Consider the following 16,393-nt stretch of genomic DNA (forward strand, 5'->3'; position numbering starts at 1 on the left):
ACCTATCCTGTCACCTAGCCTACTCCCAACCCCTACGTTCCCTTCCCGGAGGGGAGTAAGGGAGAGCTAGCGTCCTTTGTCGAGGCCCTACTCAAGCCTCAGAATGGCCTCCCCAGAGTTCAGCGATCTATAACACAAAGTGGGTCCAGCGGCCCACAACGACAGCGAGGGGATGGATGGTGCGGAGGGGTACACTTCCTATTCTACCCTATCCATTTAACTGCTAAACTACCCCGGGGCTTTCAACAAGCACCTCTCGCTTAAACTATTGGTTCTAACAACCCAGATTCCCGTCGCCTGTGTTGGTGTCCTCACAATTTCGGGCCTCGCCCCCCCCCCCAATTTTCTCTCCGTGCCCTCACACGGTCTCCTGGCTGGGACACGTGGCTCCCTCTGGCAGGCACGACCCTCTGCCGATTCTCCGACGATGGCACCCCCGGGCACTACACTGCCTCCGAGCCTCCCAGCTCCCTAACACCGGGGAGTGCCCCCCATGGCACCTCCCCTGAAACGCACACGTGGCAGGCTGGCTTCCCAGGCCCCTTTCCGAGGGTCACCCGTGCCCACAACACTGCCCACGCGGCTAATGGCGCCCCGGGCCCCCGCACCAAGCAGGCGCACCCGTGCCCACTACGCTATCCCGGCTCATGGGCCCTTGGCCTACCACGGCCGACTAGCCTGGTGCCCGGGGTACCCACTCAGCGATACTCACCTTTCGCAGCCACGCTCCCAAGCCCGTCAACAGGGCTCCTGCACCCCTCCAAATGGGTTTCGAGCCGACATTCCCACCAACAGCAAAACGACCTCCATTTTTGTTAATTTGACTAACCCAGCTAACTCACTCTACACTGACCCCGGGGGTCCCTTGGGCGGGAGTCACTCCTCCCCCCAATCACTCATCGCACCATGCATTCCCCATTCGCTCCACTCACACAGACCCGCTGGCCTCACTCACTCACCAAGCACATGCTTCCACTTCACTCACCAACTCTTCAACACACTCACCGCTGAACTCTGCCATCCTCCTAACTACATCCCCTAACTAACTCGTGCTCCCACGTCGTCCCTTAAACTATAGCACGCTCCTTTTAACACTACGTAGCTAAACTACGTCCCCGCTACACATCCACAAGTCTGTCACTGTCTCCAAATGTCCCAAAATCTTCGCGGACAGTGTCTGGTAGGGGGTGGGAAGGGGGCCCCCTTTTGTCGCACTATCTCAGCGCGGGGGGGAAACAGGAGGGGGTTGCTGATGCTCGGGGAAAGGAGGATTTCACGAAATCGCGGGTCCTGCGACGAGCGTCTCCACCACGACCTCGGTCGCGCCGCCGGACTTTCTCTCCGCAGTTCCCCGAATCCGACGCGAGCACCCCCTCGTCCGCCTTCGCCGCCGCCGCCTCTCCACAGCTCCGTCCTCTTCACTCCGACTCCGCGAACTCCCAACTGCACTGAACTCGACTGACGAACGCAGTCCTTTTTATAAGCCCCGTGGCTTCGCTCTCTCATCTTTGACCCTCTGCCTCCGACCTTTCACCTCGCTCCCCATTGGCCCGAGGAAAAGTAGGCGTGAATGCTTTTTGATCCATGAATTTGCATATAGCGACCGCCCTCCAACGCCCTGGAGGCGGGGCCAAACCGCCCCTCGCTCACCGATTGGACGGAACAAAAGTGGGCGTGAGTCGTTTTTGATCCGTTTTTCTTCAGAAAGTCCGCGATGCTTTTGAACACGCTCCTCGGTGCGCGCCCCGCACGAGTCCAGCATCGGTGCCCACGAGTGGCGCGAGATGACGGTGATGCGATGGTGGCGAGTTGTGACGGTAAAGGTCGTGGCGGTTGTGGTGAAGCGGCGTTGTGGTTGGTGGTTGTTGTGATGGCTGTTGAGACGTGGTTGGTGGTGGTAATAATGGCGGTTGGTCCAAAATAAAGATAGTAAAAGAAAAACGGCTATCCTGAAGAGTCGCAGCCCTCATGAATGACATTTATTCCCTCTAGACAACGGGTTTGGGCCTAACTACACATATACTTACCGAGATATCTCACCTAAGGGACCTGAATGGTGGTTTGCGAATTTGGTCAACCACAACAATATATATATATATATATATATATATATATATATATATATATATATATATATATATATATATATATATATATATATATATATATATATATATATATATATATACACACACACACACACATCTTCTTCTTTCGGCTGCTCCCAGTAGGGGTCGCCACAGCAGATCATCCGTATGATCCGCATAGTGATTTGGCACATGTTTTACGCCGGATGCCCTTCCTGACGCAACCCTAGTCGCCTCTTACGGCACAGGGATATGGTACACCTATTTTCACCAGGGTATACACTGGCCCAGTATACTGGTACTCATTTCACCGACTTCGGAAGGATGACAGGCTGAGTCAACCTCCTGGTGTATTAATTCAGTGGCCCAACAGGGCTTCAACTCAGGACCTTTTGAATCCCAAGCTGCTGCCCGAACCACTGCGCCAACACCAGGCTGATTATATATATATATACATATACATATACATATATATACATATACATATATATACATATACATATACATATATATACATATACATATATATATATATATATATATATAAAATCTGTGCCAGTCTCTGTCCATCTGTTTGGGGAGGGGGCTTTAAAATGACATTACCATCAATTTGTTTGTTTTGTGGAGCATCTTTGGTAAGGCTCTCACAGCTTTATCTTAACTTTAAATCGAGATCTGATTTCTATTTGTAGTCGCTAAGATGGTGTAAGTTTCGGATGTAAAAACAACAAAAAAAAAAAACAGAAGAAAATTCATGTTTTTAGATGAAAAATGCATTTTAACATGGAATTAAGACCTATAATATAAATACAGCTACACCTTAACCCTAATTCACCTTCTGATTTCATTTTTTGTATTCGTTGAGATGGTTAAACCTTCAGTTTCAGCAAAAGCTGAGAAAGTGGGATGAACATTGGCGTTTATACACAAAAATGCATTCTCAGTACCTTAGGATCCCAAGCCAGCCACCCGAACCATCAGCCAACACCAAGTGATGATGATGATCAGGACCTTAGGATCCCAAGCCAGCCACCCTTACCACTCAGCCAACACCAAGTGATGATGATGATCAGGACCTTAGGATCCCAAGCCAGCCACCCGAACCATCAGCCAACACCAGGTGATGATGATGATGACGACGAGGATGATGACGATGAAATAAAAATTCGTTTTTGTACGAGTTTTCAAGGCTAAATCATGTGCAAGACAGGATTTATAAACAAAATGTATTTCACATGTGCATGGACATGTAAGTCACATCTACTATGTGAAATGAATAAGCATTAGAAGGAAAATTCCCTGAGAAATATTATTTAGTTCTTATTTTACAAGTTATGTACATGTCCACTTTCAATAATTTTTTTTTAAATCTTCAATCAAAAAAAAAAAAAAAGTCCTTTTGTATGCTGTACACGAACGAAAAGAGCAATTTTGGTTTTCACCAGACAGAGGGGTGTAATGCCGCTATACACCGCACACAACACTTTTTCCGAGGGACTTTTCCATTTGTGCGGTATTCTTTCAACAGTCATCACAATAAAATGTTTCATTCTTTAGACGGAGTCACAATAAAAAGTTGCAAATCTTAGGTACTCTTTGATCACAGTCACACAGGTATAAAGCTACTGTGTGAAGCAGGATGACATCAACATGATGACGTCACACATCTTAAGCAGAGTAAAAGTAAAATATTATTTCAAACAATCAATCGCATTGCTTTTGTTATTTTATGGCCTGTCAGGATAGCTTAGAGACTCTCACAGGATTGCACATTCTGCTTTGAGTTGCCTTGCCAGGGTTGGAATCCCAACCCAGCTATAAACTACCACCCTGGTATTTGGTATGCTGAAACCAGAGGACACAACTTGTTACATTTGGAATTGCCATTTCCAAAGTGAACAAAGGAATGAGGCAGGAGAATGAGATGGCTGATGAACTTCAACGCAGACTTGCACAGGATGCTGAGCAATGAAGACTTTGGAGGGTAATGTGTGCTCAGCAAACATACACAATAGCATCCATAATGAATTGGACGAAGTATCTGATAATATTATCCAAGAGTATAATTGGGGTCCTATGACCTCACCATGTGCGAACTGTTATGTGAAACATTTCACAAATTAATCAACAGCGAAAGGGAATGGATTTACACTTTGTTGCTCCAAGAGGAATGTTCAATTACCTACACTATTTGCCGTACCTGCTCAACTGCATAACTTTATCAAGGTAATGATGGAAAATTTCGCAACTTCTGAGACAATATCTGAAGTTGCAATTCGGCTTTGCTCTGAACACAGCCATTTCAGATATATTTGACTTATAAACAAACTGTATTTCACATGTGCATGGACATGTATTCGTGTGTTACGTGAAGTAAATAAATTGTATACATTATACATCATTTCTGGATGTCATGAATTGCCAGTACCCATTTTGGAAGACTCTTCGTGCAGCATCTAACTCAAGATGTCCAAATGTCAAATATTTCTATTCCTGTGGGTTTCCCACGGGTGCCCGACGAATAAACTGATAAGACAGACGGATGGATGGACAGACAAACATGAAGCAATTGTTTAATCCTGCTTTTCGCTTCGCATGTGCGGGATAACTTGCTTTTCGTGTCTTACAGAGCACTGGAGCATTGTCCGTCAGTTTGTCAGGGTCCATTTTTGATGGTGAGTCCTCGTGTACACGATTATCCACCGGTTGTACAAAATCAGCATCAAATCAATGCCGAATGATATGAACACCAGTTTATTGCATGAAAGACTGGCAGAATGCACGAAAGGCACCCTCAAAAGAACTGGCGTTCCTAGCATTACACAACTTTACAAACACTTCGCAACACTTGCAACAACTTTCACCACCTAAAAAAAGAAAAAAAAAAACACTTTAAGCAAACACTCCTCGGCATATATTCCACTATATATTTTTTATTTCGTAGTGCTTACAACATGTGCAAGTCAATCAAGAAAAAGCATATTTTAAGCAATGTACACACCAACCAAAGACACACACTGGCAATAAGAATTATACATCTTAAACTCTGCAGTATTGACAGGCCAAAAATTTTTTAAAAGGACTGCAATTGTACATCTCACATTCATTACATTACATTGCATCAACAATAAATTAGTTTTATGCGACGATGCTTGAAATCCCCTCCCCATCACCCCAAAAAGGAAAAATCGGTAATCACTAACATCCAAGGTGCTCGATATTTGAATGACAAGCAATTCAAATACAGATTGAGAGTAGAGGTTCGTATCCAACAGGAAAAAACTGACGGCATCATGATGGGAGGATCAAAGATGGAAATGCAAAAGGCATGAATAGTCAAAAGGCAATCTTAGAAGGGAAAGGGGGTGGGGGAACAACAACAACAACAACAACAACAACAACGACGAAAACAACAAAAAATGAAACAACCGACATGATTGATAATACGATTTAAAAAATGCAAAAACAATTCTTGGTCCTTATATCCCCCAGGAGTAAAGCCGATAAAATTGGATTTTCTTTTCACCTTAAATGGTGGGCCCATTCAAACATCGCATTGGGATCTGGAGAATAGTTCATGCCTAAATCACTCATCTTGCTGGGAGGAAAATAATAAAAATAATAATAATAATAATAATAATAATAATAATTAAAAGGATAGAATGTGTGCTTGCTTTTGGTACAGTGCGATTACACTCACCGCTCAAAATATTGGAATGTAGTTATCTATCTTTGCACGATGGCGCTGCGCAATGCACTCTGCGATCCACACAATGTTCCGGCACTCTTGTTCTTTCAATTTCACATACGAGTAGAAAACACCAAAGTGGAATTGGTTCAAGAAAGCCAAAATATTCAGCTTCACCTGGGAAAAGACCAAAACAACAACAGGCTATTATTTATGCTGAGGTTAACATGGACCGTTATGTACAAAAGCAAACCACAGCATATAGACCAATTCAACTTGCCATATGCCATAACTTAAAGTTTTAAACAAATAATTGAATTCAAGGTACTGTTGCAACCAAATAACTTTGAAGAAAGCCAGGTAATTAAGAACGCCAGCAGGGTACATGCCTCCGACAGGTTTGTAGATGCCTCACCTGAAATTAGCAATTTTGTGGAGTGTGTATTGGTAGAAACAGGAATTCAACTATCATAAGTGATTAAAATTTGCAAATACACTGACATTTCATGTCAGATCGTTTGGTAAATGGTATCATGCATAGCTCCAACATATTGTCGTCAATGTGACACCAGTAATGTAAGTGTTTGTAAAGGCTAAGATGCCCTCATTACCTCCACAAAATCGCGTGAGAATGCCCTAATTCGGTAGTAAAGTATAATAAGATAAGATGTCGTGGATAGCATAATACTTGCGAAATTCAAATAAAAAAATAGTTGCCATGGAAACAGCAATTTGGTAATTTGACCCATCAAGTGTTTTGCATTTGGTTGATACATTTTCTAATTGCCACCTAATAGCTGTTCCATGTTTTGGATGGCATTGACTTTGACCTTTGATGAATTTGGACCAGATTTTATACATGTATACTGTTACGAATTTGAGAATTCGATTGCACACAACATACAGGTTCCTTTAGTCAGCTATGTCGATAAGTGCTTGTTCCCGAGATAGCTCACCTTTCATTGTTTAAATGTTCAGAAATCGATTAGATGCGCTGCGGATCGAATTAATAGTTAGGGAACGAACAATGGAGACATCCCTCCCCCTCTTCTGCGAAGAGGAAGAAGAACCCTGCCGTCCCGTGACTCATGATGTCAACAACTCCCTCCCACCCGTGGCTGAGCGAGGGATGGAGCACGAGGGCATGAGTCATGAGTCATGAGTCATGCCGGGAGTGGGGAAGGGCGGGAGAAGGATAAGAGGAGTAAGCTTTTTGCTTCGGCAGAGAGTAGTCGCTCAGCAGACCTTTGGGTCCTGTTTGGCTTGGGTTAGGGTTGAGGCCTTCAGAAGCTTTTTGCTTCGGCTGGCTTAGTGAGCTTCGGCTGAGGCCTGGCTCGGGAGGAGGCTTTTTGCTTTGATGGTTCTGTGAGCTTCGGCTTCTGCTTGGCTCGGGAGAGCTTTTTGCTTCAAGCTGCCCTGTTTGGAAGGAAGTGAAGCCGGTTCCTCGGCTTGAGCTGTGAGTGGTGGCTTCTTCTTCTTGGTTCGTGGAGCTATTTGTTCTCCATTTTGGTTTCCGGCTTGGTGCGACTCATCGACCTCTTCGTGGAAGTGGTTCCTCGGGGAAGCGACACATTGATGGGAAGGATCGGCGCCTCGTCTCACCAGCACTTGTTGAGAAGCGCGGGAGGATTCGCGGGAGGATTCGCGGGAGCTCGGGAAGGATCGCGGCTCGGCAATTGGATCCAGCTCGCTCTCGCTGGAGCCCGGGTCCGAACAACTTGAAGACCACATGAGGTGGAGAGGTTCGAGATAGGTTCTGGGTTTCAGCTCACCTGTCCTCCGAGCTTGAGCTCATTATTAAAGGCCTCTGACACCATTTTTTGGGTGTGTGTGTGTGTGTGCGTACATGTGTCCGTGGGCCCGTCTAATAAGTAGGAACTGCTGTTAAGTTTAAGTGACTGTACATCATAAGTAGACAGTTGTAGTTCTTTTGTCGTGCCTTTGTTGCTTGTATAATTGCATACGTGTTTTGCCTTATTTAATTGCATACGTGTTTTGCCTCGTTTAATTGCATACGTGCTTTATTATAATTAATGTCATTGTGTGAATGTAAACCTGTTCGTTGCGTCCATTCCCTCATTGAACTGCCCCATCTTGCATTCGGAATATAGTTGGTTTTTAAATAGCCGGTAAATAGAATCGGGTCCGGCGAGGTCTGGCAATAATACCCGCTCGGTTATCCCACAATGGAACAGACTGCTTAAGCGGTTCGTGTCCAAGCAGGCCTTCGCCGAGGTACGGTCCCTCGGTAGGTTACCCGCGCGGGTACTTATGTATATCGATATTCGGCGATTGACCCTATTTCACGCGGGTAGAATACAGACTGGGCCGTGGTGGGATTAAAAACCCACCCGTGACTGGTTTCTGGCATTGTTCCAGAAAGTTACGACTGGATTGTCCGTTCGGTGGGCGAAGCGACCGCTATTGGTTAGACGCGGTCGTTCGCACGCCGACGGGCGGGAATTCTACAACAATACTATACATGCATACAAATAAGCTGTGTAAGTTTCAATGTGATAACTTGAAAAATTCCTGAGGTTTGGCAATCATAAAATCTTTTAAAATAACCCATTTGATTCCATCCATCCATCCATTGGGACCATTCTCTGTGCAGAGCGTTGGTGCTGCCCAAACAGTCTCCTTGGCTTGTGAGTACAATCCTGGACAGGTCACCACTCTGACACAGGATAGCAGCAAGCTGGCACTCATTTTGCTACCAGCAATCTGTATTTGAACTCAGGATCCTCGGATCCCAAGCCCACCACACGAACCATTATGCCAAAACAAGGCATCCATTTGATTGCAATGGGGTGAAATAGTCATGGACACCGGTTTCTTTGCCACATGGGCCTTTTTGGTATGCTACCAACCAAGATGAGTAGAACCTGAAAAAAACAGGTTATAAAGGGTCTGCGGGGTGTTAGGAGTCTGACAGGTGTTAGGGGTATGAAGGTATAAAGAGTCTTTGGTGTACAAAGAGTTAAAAAGTGTCTTCAAGGGTGTTAGAGGGTCGGTCTTCACATGCCACGATTATTGGGAATTGAGGTGTTATTCTGATATGTTTCTCAACCCATTTCATCTGATGGGGTGAAATGCCAACGCATGACCACGATTATGTGAATTACTGTACTCCCATGGTCATTGTTTACAAGATTTTTTTTGTAGAAGTGAGCTGGGTACAAAAGCTTGCAAGCTCGTTTCCGTGATCAGACATCTGCCAGGCAGGAGACCGTATATGTGTACGTCGGTAGATACGGAAATAGTGTCCATTGTTGGATTTTCCCATTGTTGTTCGCTCCGATGTGAACGTCACTGTAAATACCGAAGTGCCGTCTTTACATTGCACAAAGTCAAGACACTATTCTGCTGCACACAAATACAAAACCTGACAATGACTGTTGGTCGCGGTGAAGTTTATGACCACATCGAAATGAGGCCAATATATCTTAACAAGGAACATCGACGCAAGAGGCCAAATTCATCAGGCTCTCAACTCAGTTTTGTCGGGGGGAGGACTGGGGATGAGAAAAGCGTGGTAGGCACAGGGACGAGAATGTTACAAATGCAAATAAAATAAATATTTCAAAACTCATTTGTTTATTACGACTTGGAACTTTCCCCCGTGCACATTGCACATGGCATTGTGAATGTTTACTGACCCCTGCTATAGTGGGTGGTTGGAATTGTTAATTCCGTTGATCTCTTTGCAGAGAAAATTACCAATTTTAACCTCCCCTATGGATTTGCCATTAAAGCTGCACCAAAATGGTTTCTCACGCGCTAAATGTGCAATGGTTGGTCACCACACCAATAACAGTATATTATAAGAAGGCACGGGATGACAAAAACAGAATACCAGGGCAAGGGATAGACGTGAAAACAGGCAGAGAAAGAAATAAATAAATAAAGTACACTAGCGATCCGACATAATGAAAACCCACTTAATCCAGGAAATATAATCCAACCAAAATGGCCACAAGCGCACAACAGAGTGCTCGGCGAGGTCTTTTGGACAGAGATTATGGACAGCACAAGGGGGGTAGTGAATGGTCTGGTTTTGCACCACGAGTGAAGGCGATTCTAGGAAACCTCTCGATTACATGGTGTGATACCCCCAACCCCCAAACCCCATTCCCTTTATAAAACACTTGTATTAAAAGTCCTGGAAAGGTTTGTGACATTCAGCATTCATTTCTTTTGTGAAAACCAAATGCTGTACTAACCAACTAAAAATAATCTTCACAGCAATGGATGTTCAGGTGAAGTAAAAAAAAAAAAAATCTGCCCCCAATATCACTTTCATTTGCATCGTTTGTTTTGTTGCAATTTGGACAGTATGTTACAATTTGAGAGGGAAGGTTCTGATGTCGTGTGCAACGTCGGCTTATTTTTACGGTCTGAAGACGGTGCGCCGACGGAGAGATAAAAACAGAGGCTGCAGGTTCGCGAGAACAACTGGGTCAGGAGGATTGTGAGAGTGAAGAGGATGGATAGAAGGAGGATGGATGAACTGAGGGAGGAGATCGGTGTGCAGATGAATTTGATGGGGAGATTGGTGAAATGTTTGCTGAGATGGGCTGGACACTTGGTGCGGATGGGGTAAGAGAATGGCAAAGAGAGCAGATAGGTTGAGGGAGAAAGGTAGGAAGAAAAGAGGTAGACCACAGTTGAGATGGAAGGATTGTGTGAGGAGGGATATCCGAAAGGTAGGGGTGGTTGGAGAGTGGCGAGAGTTGGCTGATGACGGAAGGAGGTGGAGGAGTATCATGGTCAAGGCAGGGCAGAAGCTCGGTGCCATCGGACCTCACCCCCTTATAAAGGGAAGAGAAGAACAGCAACTCCCAAATGCATATTTTCACATAATTTTTTCAAATATTTTTGAGGGGGGGGGCATGCCCCTGGACCCTCCCAGTAAAGGAGTTGTTCGGCTTGTTACTTTCTTTTTTTCAAAAGTTCTGCAGTTTAACTCATGAGTACGTAGTTAATCGAGAGTAGTGTGCTCGTCTGACATGTCTCACCTCAAATGAACAATTTTTTGGATTGCGTATTGGTAGAAATAAGATTTCAACGTCAAGTGATGATGTGGACCGTGATATGTGGTGCATGTTTTCTGATAGACAATAGATGTCTGCTCATAAGAATTATCATAAGTGTTTAAAATTGGCAAATACACTGACATTTCATGTCAGATCTTGTGGAAATGGTATCCTGCATAGCTTTAACATTTTGTCAATGTGACACCGGCAATGTAAGTGTTTGTTAAGGTTAAGACGCCCTGATTACCTCCACAAAATTACGTGAGAATGCCCCAACTCGGTATTAAAGTATAAGATTGGGTGAAGTAAGGATTACTGGACCCGGTGGCGTCATGGTGAGAGTGTCCATTGTGAGTATGGGAGGTCAGTGGTTGAATTCTGACCCTGGCCAAATCATACCAAAGACTTTAAAAATGGTACTGCTGCTTCATGCTCAGCATTTAGAGGAGAGAGCACAGATAAATCCCATGGGTTGACATCCCAATGATAAGCTGTGCGCTTTTCTAAGGATCATCAATTGGGAAAGAGGAAGGGGGCAAAAAATATTTCTCCTCAATTGCCACACTGACTGCAGGGAGAGTAGTGATGCAACAAAATGGTGTCGCCGGTACCACCCAATACCCCAGAAAGTTACCTCACTTCCCCCAAGATCACCGCTGCATTTGTCTGAAGTAAAGTCCTGCAATATCTGGTGTCTGCATCTGCATGTGTATGCGTGATCTGTGTGACAGCTCTTCCATGAGCCTTCGATACTGAAAAAAATACAAACAAACAAAATAAACAAACAACAAACCGGGGATGTTAAAACAGTAAATTTTAACAAACAGTACAAACTGTTCAAAGCAAAATCCATCCTCGATATCATGAAAGCTTCCATGACACACGGCATGCTTACGAGGTGAATCTCATGAGATATTAGGCCAAAACTGAATCGCCTCATAAGTACCGCATGTATAAGCTTGAGGAATGGACGACAACGCATCAAGGATGGATTTTGTTTAAGGAGTTAACACTGTTTATAAAAAATTCCATCAGCATCAAATTACTTTCACTTTACAACTGCAAAACACAACCGGAGGCCAAAAGAGCAATTTGGTGAACATTATGGCTTTCACGAAGTAAGAAAAAAACAATTCAGCAAATTAATCTCAGACCAAGTAAGAACCTGAGATGTACACAAAACTATTTTTGGTTCATTCAGCTGAAAAATACCGACACAAAGTTTGTCATGCAATCAAACTAAGTGGTTTTGAAAGGTTCAGCAGAAAAGGTGTGCTGCAACAGACGCAGAAGTCTCTTGGTGTAAATATTAAGACGCTCGCAATGGGCAAAGTAAAATGGCAAACCGATCTTATTGGGTTTCAACTCGAGAAAAGCCTACACTTAAACGAGACACGAATGAAGACCCGGTCGAAGGGGGCACTGCGTTCAACCTTCCCAGCATTTCCTTTACTTGGGAATAAAATCAAGCGAAGCTTTCGATTTGCCTACGTCACGATGCGAATAAAAATGGTTCAGAAGTTACCGAATGTACAAACACGGTCCTCCAAGAACAAGAACCAGAGCTTAGCTCGTGGATGCTATACGCACACGTAAACACGAGGAAAATAAATAATAATTTATCCAAATGCGCATTTGAAACACATGACTGCATTGCAGCAATATTGAGATAAAGCTGTAAAATAATAATATGCAGGGAAGGGGAAAAAACAAAAAAACAAACACAAAACAAACTTTTTATGTAAGCCAGCGAGAAAGGAAACAATTATAAACAGACACCTCGTGTTCAAAGAGGCGGCAATTCTAAACAGATACCTCGTGCTCAAAGAAGCGGTCTTCCAAGGTCTTCTCGCCGGGGTTACTGCCGACGCCTTCAAACAGCTGCTTGTAATCCTGCAGCCACAAGAATCAATCTGTGGAATGTGTCCAACTGGAGCCAATGCCCCAAATAATGACCTAAATCATTTTGTATTTCCTCGTGCCAGTGAGGCCACGGTGCTGTGGTTAGTGCCATCTGCACGGTGTGGTGCAAAACCTACGGGATAGTAGTCGGCTACATTCTTGACTTGTTCATAGTCGTCTGCTCTGGCCAGTTGTGCTAGACCTTCTGGGTGTAGCTTGCCACAACGGGGGAACAGTTTCGCACGATCTTCCTTTGACAGCTCTGTGCCAAACGAGTTGATTGTAATGATGATTGCACGGCGATCTGCCTCAAACTGCAGGAAAGCAAGAGGAAATAATATTGGACATGACGATAACTTTGCGTAGCAGATACACAAGTAATCTTACACAAAAAAAAGTTTGATTGATGGGGAATATATGCCTACTCCTTACCTGTACATATGCACGTAATGTACACAACTTGGGTCACCCGATCAAAATCGGGTTATTTAGACTTTCTCAAAACATCAAGAAAATTAAGTTTCAGAGCTGTCGCAAAGATGAATCCGGGAGTACAACACGACACCGATGGGCCAAATGACCTCATTCCCTCGTTTGAGGTTGTATAGGATCGTGAGCTAACTACTTACACTCGGTGTACTTCTGCGGAGATCAATTTCCATTCTGCACATAGAATATCAATAATTAAATGCAATTGGTTCGATTCCTGAAATAACACCTTCACACGTGACTCAGAAGTGCTGAGGCGCAAGCCAAGCTCTGCCGCTCTCCCCACCGATTGGCCAGAGTGCCCTTATTTTGTGTTTTAACACTAATTTCATTATTAAGAATTGCAAAATATTTTTCCATGATATTGAATGGAAAGAATGTGGTTACAATCATGTGGCAGAGAAACTTTAAGGGAAATTGGCACAAAGATCTAGAATTGTACTTTCTTGTACTAATAAAAGGTAATGTTTGTGTGTCTCCTCCATAACTCCAAAACTATAAAACCGAGCAACCTGAAACTTTGCATGCATATGAAGAAAACTCCAAGGAAGTGCAAGAGTGAAAATTGGGTGTTTCGCTTAATTAAAACACCGCTTTTGAAGATAATTTGCGGCCTTATTTAATTATATCCTTCATCAGGTGATCCTCGGCCACCTGGCTATCTGGGGTCGAAAGGCGTTTCCTGCATAACCTCGCTGGGGTCTGAAACCGCCATTGCTTTTGGCCTGCTCAAACTTACCTTGACTTGAAACAAGCTGCAACTTGGAACAAGCTGTTCATCATAGCTATGAGTCTCTGGGTACGTTGCAATGCTTATAAACGCCCGGAAACGTCAGCTTTCATCGTTTTATTTAATTTCCGCAGATGCGTTCGCCATGAGTATCTCTTAAACTAAAAAAAATTACAAAATTACGCTCCAGAATCGAACTTACAAGCAGTTCCGACTCAGAGAAAAGTATTAATTTGTCCAATTTCAACATATGTGACATGTCGGGTGTCTCCGGGAGGTGCATGTTTAATGTGACGAGTCGGTGATTGCCAATTGCGTGCCAAGGGAGCCGTTTCATATCAACCGTTTCATTGGAGTGCTTGCTTAAATGCTTAAGCCACTTGGCAAGGGCTCTCCAAGCTGCTTGGTTGTTCGTTTCGGGAAAAAGTACATGTGCTTTCAATCTCACATCGATCAGATGTATGTTTCCACCTTTGTTGGGTCCCTCAGTGCCGTGCGGTGGGTGCCTCGGGAGGTGTCTCATCCACTGAAAATGTGCAAGGATCGCTTTGTAAGGATCTCCATTTGTAATCCACCTCTCACTTCGACATCGATACATATGAAAAAAAAAGAACAATAGGTCCATCCGTCCAGGTGTTCACCATGTTTGTTCTTGCTGTGAAGGCAGAGAGTGGAGATCGACATTTTGTGTTCTGTGACTTGGAACATTTTTGAATTGAATTTTGCTAATTACCCACTTTAAATCCTGTTTCAAAGAACGCTGTTCAAGGTAAATCTTTGTGTTTGTCGTTTTTCTTCACTTGGTGTGTGTGTGTGTGTGTGTGTGTGTGTGTGTGTGTGTGTGTGTGTGTGTGTGTGTGTGTGTGTGTGCGTGCGTGTGTTGTTGATTGGTGTCTTCATATGCGAGTTTCAGAATGTGGAGTTGAGTCCTCCCAGGGCGGGCTCAAAGTATCCACCTTCCTTTCGGTAAGGGGTCACGATTCATGGACCAAGCTGTGAAGTTTTCTGTTCTCAAAGTTTTGTGCCGAGAGCTCTCTTAAGGATCGTCGCTCAGCCCCAGACGGCTTCCAACTGTAGTTCGTTTGTAATAATATTCCCAGGGATGGTTTTTAATATCTCTGTGAGGTTCTTTGTCATTATTCCCATAGCTTCAACTATCACTGGTACAACTTTGGCATTCTTCAGTTTCCAGGATTTTTTCACTTCATTCTTGAGATCTTGGTATTTGTTTATTTTCTTGAATTCTGCATTGTTTAGTGCAAAATCACTGGTATTAACACTTCACTTCGCAATGCCTTCTTCTTCTCTTTTTTTGTACCGAAGTATGATATCTGATGGCAAAGCTTTGTTTTCAATGTTCACGCTCGATGGGATCACAAGGTCATACATGAGCGGTACTTCTATGCTCTCAGTCAATGCTTTTGGTTCATGTTCCCACAAATTCTCTGGAACTGGGAGATCAAAATTTTTGCAGATGTGCCAGCAGATTACTTCACAAACTCTGTTGTGTCGTTGTGTGTACAGCTATTCTGACATGAGATTTTTTTAAATTTGTGTTCGGTCATTAGCATAACATATCACTCTCTTTCCTCATGCCACCTCCACTCCTCACCGATCTCTATTTTTTCCTCCTCACCCCCCCCTAATAAAATGCAGCACTCACCTCCCACACTTCTATATCTCTATCTCTACCCCCACCCCCCTTTCTCCTCCAGCACATAGCAACATTTTGTGAAGAGTTGCTCTCCCTCCCTCGAACCCCCTTCCTAGCTTCCCCTTCTTGCTTCCCTCCCTCCTCTCCCCACCCTTCCCTTCCCTCAGTCCTCTCTGCCTCCCCCCTTCTCTCCCTTTATTTCTCTTTCTCCACCCCCCTCCCCTTCACAACCCCGTCAGCGAAGCGTTGTATTTGCTTGTGTGCATATACATATATATATATATACATACAATCAAAGAAAAGGCTTCAAGGTGAGGGGAGGGCGATCCATTAATAGATCGTATTAAGAATAGTATGGACCGTGTGATCGCGTAGCTTAGATTCCCCTTGTAATAGCTATTTGTCTCGAGGTAAGTCATATTGTAAAACATGCATCGAGTCGGAGGTAAGCATTAACTTTTAGACAGTATGGAATAAGTAACTTTGTGTTGTGTAAAACATTCTCTCAGGTGAGGCCGGGCGAGGATTTGTGGCATTTAAGACAGACACAAAGAAAGCGCATAACGCTTTTAAAGGAAACCATCATGGACTGTTTGGCCGGTGCACCGCAGGCCATGGTGACGAGGTCGGCTGAGCAACCTTGGAGAGGGGTGCAAGACTTTTTTTATTGGGGCTGCACCGCATGGCGGAACGGCTGACTCGATGGTGACGCCCACAAGCAGCGGGCTGCCAATGAGTTGCTGGGTACATCCCACACCAGTCACCCACGGAGGTTGCCCCTCGAATTGACAATGGCCGTGGCTGCGC

General features: G+C 44.3%; 1 protein-coding gene across 6 annotated transcripts in view; it reads right to left on the bottom strand.

Moving 5' to 3' along the window:
* Positions 1–4,806: 4,806 nt before the first annotated feature.
* The window catches only part of ATP6V0D1 (ATPase H+ transporting V0 subunit d1), a 43,921-nt gene continuing 32,334 nt past the window's right edge, over positions 4,807–16,393 (bottom strand). For 2 of the 6 annotated variants that reach the window (XM_085888463.1, XM_085888458.1), the window contains 4 exons: positions 12,851–13,027; positions 12,627–12,704; positions 5,788–5,952; positions 5,005–5,650 (listed from right to left, as the gene is read on the bottom strand). In XM_085888463.1, the coding sequence (XP_085744589.1) occupies positions 5,791–5,952; positions 12,627–12,704; positions 12,851–13,027 (417 nt within the window). In that variant the 3' untranslated portion in view covers positions 5,005–5,650; positions 5,788–5,790. Of the gene's footprint in view, positions 4,955–5,004; positions 5,686–5,787; positions 5,953–12,626; positions 12,705–12,850; positions 13,028–16,393 lie in introns of those variants that run through there. The other 4 variants (XM_085888462.1, XM_085888461.1, XM_085888460.1 and 1 more) reach the window with 4 other exon arrangements.

Source organism: Eptatretus burgeri, chromosome 7 (assembly GCF_056783735.1).
Source record: "Eptatretus burgeri isolate ZD-2024b chromosome 7, Ebu_testis_v1, whole genome shotgun sequence".
In the NCBI taxonomy this organism is placed as follows: Eukaryota; Metazoa; Chordata; class Myxini; order Myxiniformes; family Myxinidae; genus Eptatretus; species Eptatretus burgeri.